Below are 920 nucleotides of genomic sequence, written 5' to 3'. Positions count from 1 at the left end.
CGGGGTTCAATAATAACCCGGAAGAAACCCCGCCGGCGGCGGCAGCGGCCAGGCAGACGAATTTGGCAATGGAGAATCGCAGCTTGTATGAACCGGGAAGCAACAACGTCAACCGGAATAATGTTGAGATACCGGTTGAACCGCAGGCAGGCAGACGAATTTGGCAATGGAGAATCGCAGCTTATATGAACCGGGAAGCAACAACGTCAACCGGAAATTAGATGTTGAGATACCGGTTGAACCGCAGGTTCACCGTCAGACCAGTTATATTCCTAATCCGGCTTGGCAGTTTGTAGCTGAACCGATGCCAGTTTACTATGTTCCCGGACCGATGATGCCTGGCGGGAGCTTGCCGGTCCAGCCATTGCCGATGCCCTTCCCAATACAGGCGCATGGGCTGGCGCCGGTTGGCTATCCGCAACCGGTTCAAGGTGTAGTGGGGAATCCCATTCAAGGAAGTCCGGTTTATTATGCGGGGACCCAGATGATTGGCGCGGCTTATGAGTACCCGGTGGCAGGTGAGGGCCAGGTGCCGGAGTCTGTAACAAGCGGAGGTTTGATGATAAATCCGACTTTTTTGCCGTTCTATCAGACGATTCAACCGGCGGAGCTGCCAGGCGGGACTTCTCAATAGTTATGGACAAAAATAATTGAAGGTTTATAGCTTTGTGTGTTTATTGCATTTTGGGTGTTTTTTTTTTCTTTTTCTATATCTATCACTCAAATTCTGTGTATTAAGATATCAATCATATAAATTTTAATTTTTATCTACTATGACTAGCGCTGTTAAAATGGTTCGTTGTTCGCGAACAACTCGTGTTCGGCTCGTTAATTTCGCTCGATAAGTTAACGAGCCGAACACGAACTTAGATGTGTTCGGCTCGTTTTGGCTTGAAATACTACTCATCAAGTTTATATAT

General features: G+C 47.6%; 1 protein-coding gene across 1 annotated transcript; it reads left to right on the top strand.

The window, feature by feature from the left end:
- Nucleotides 1-29: 29 nt before the first annotated feature.
- Nucleotides 30-778, top strand: LOC110032268 (the record flags this gene model as incomplete). The annotated part of the gene is given in 2 exon segments (XM_020735841.1): nucleotides 30-146; nucleotides 248-778. Coding segments are annotated over 2 exon segments (504 nt in total), but the record flags the coding sequence as incomplete, so codon positions are not given.
- Nucleotides 779-920: the final 142 nt, after the last annotated feature.

This window comes from Phalaenopsis equestris, unplaced genomic scaffold (assembly GCF_001263595.1).
Source record: "Phalaenopsis equestris unplaced genomic scaffold, ASM126359v1 Scaffold000902, whole genome shotgun sequence".
NCBI lineage: Eukaryota > Viridiplantae > Streptophyta > Magnoliopsida > Asparagales > Orchidaceae > Phalaenopsis > Phalaenopsis equestris.
The sequence above is the reverse complement of the archived record's forward strand: the minus strand, read 5'-3'. Positions and strand labels throughout refer to the sequence as shown.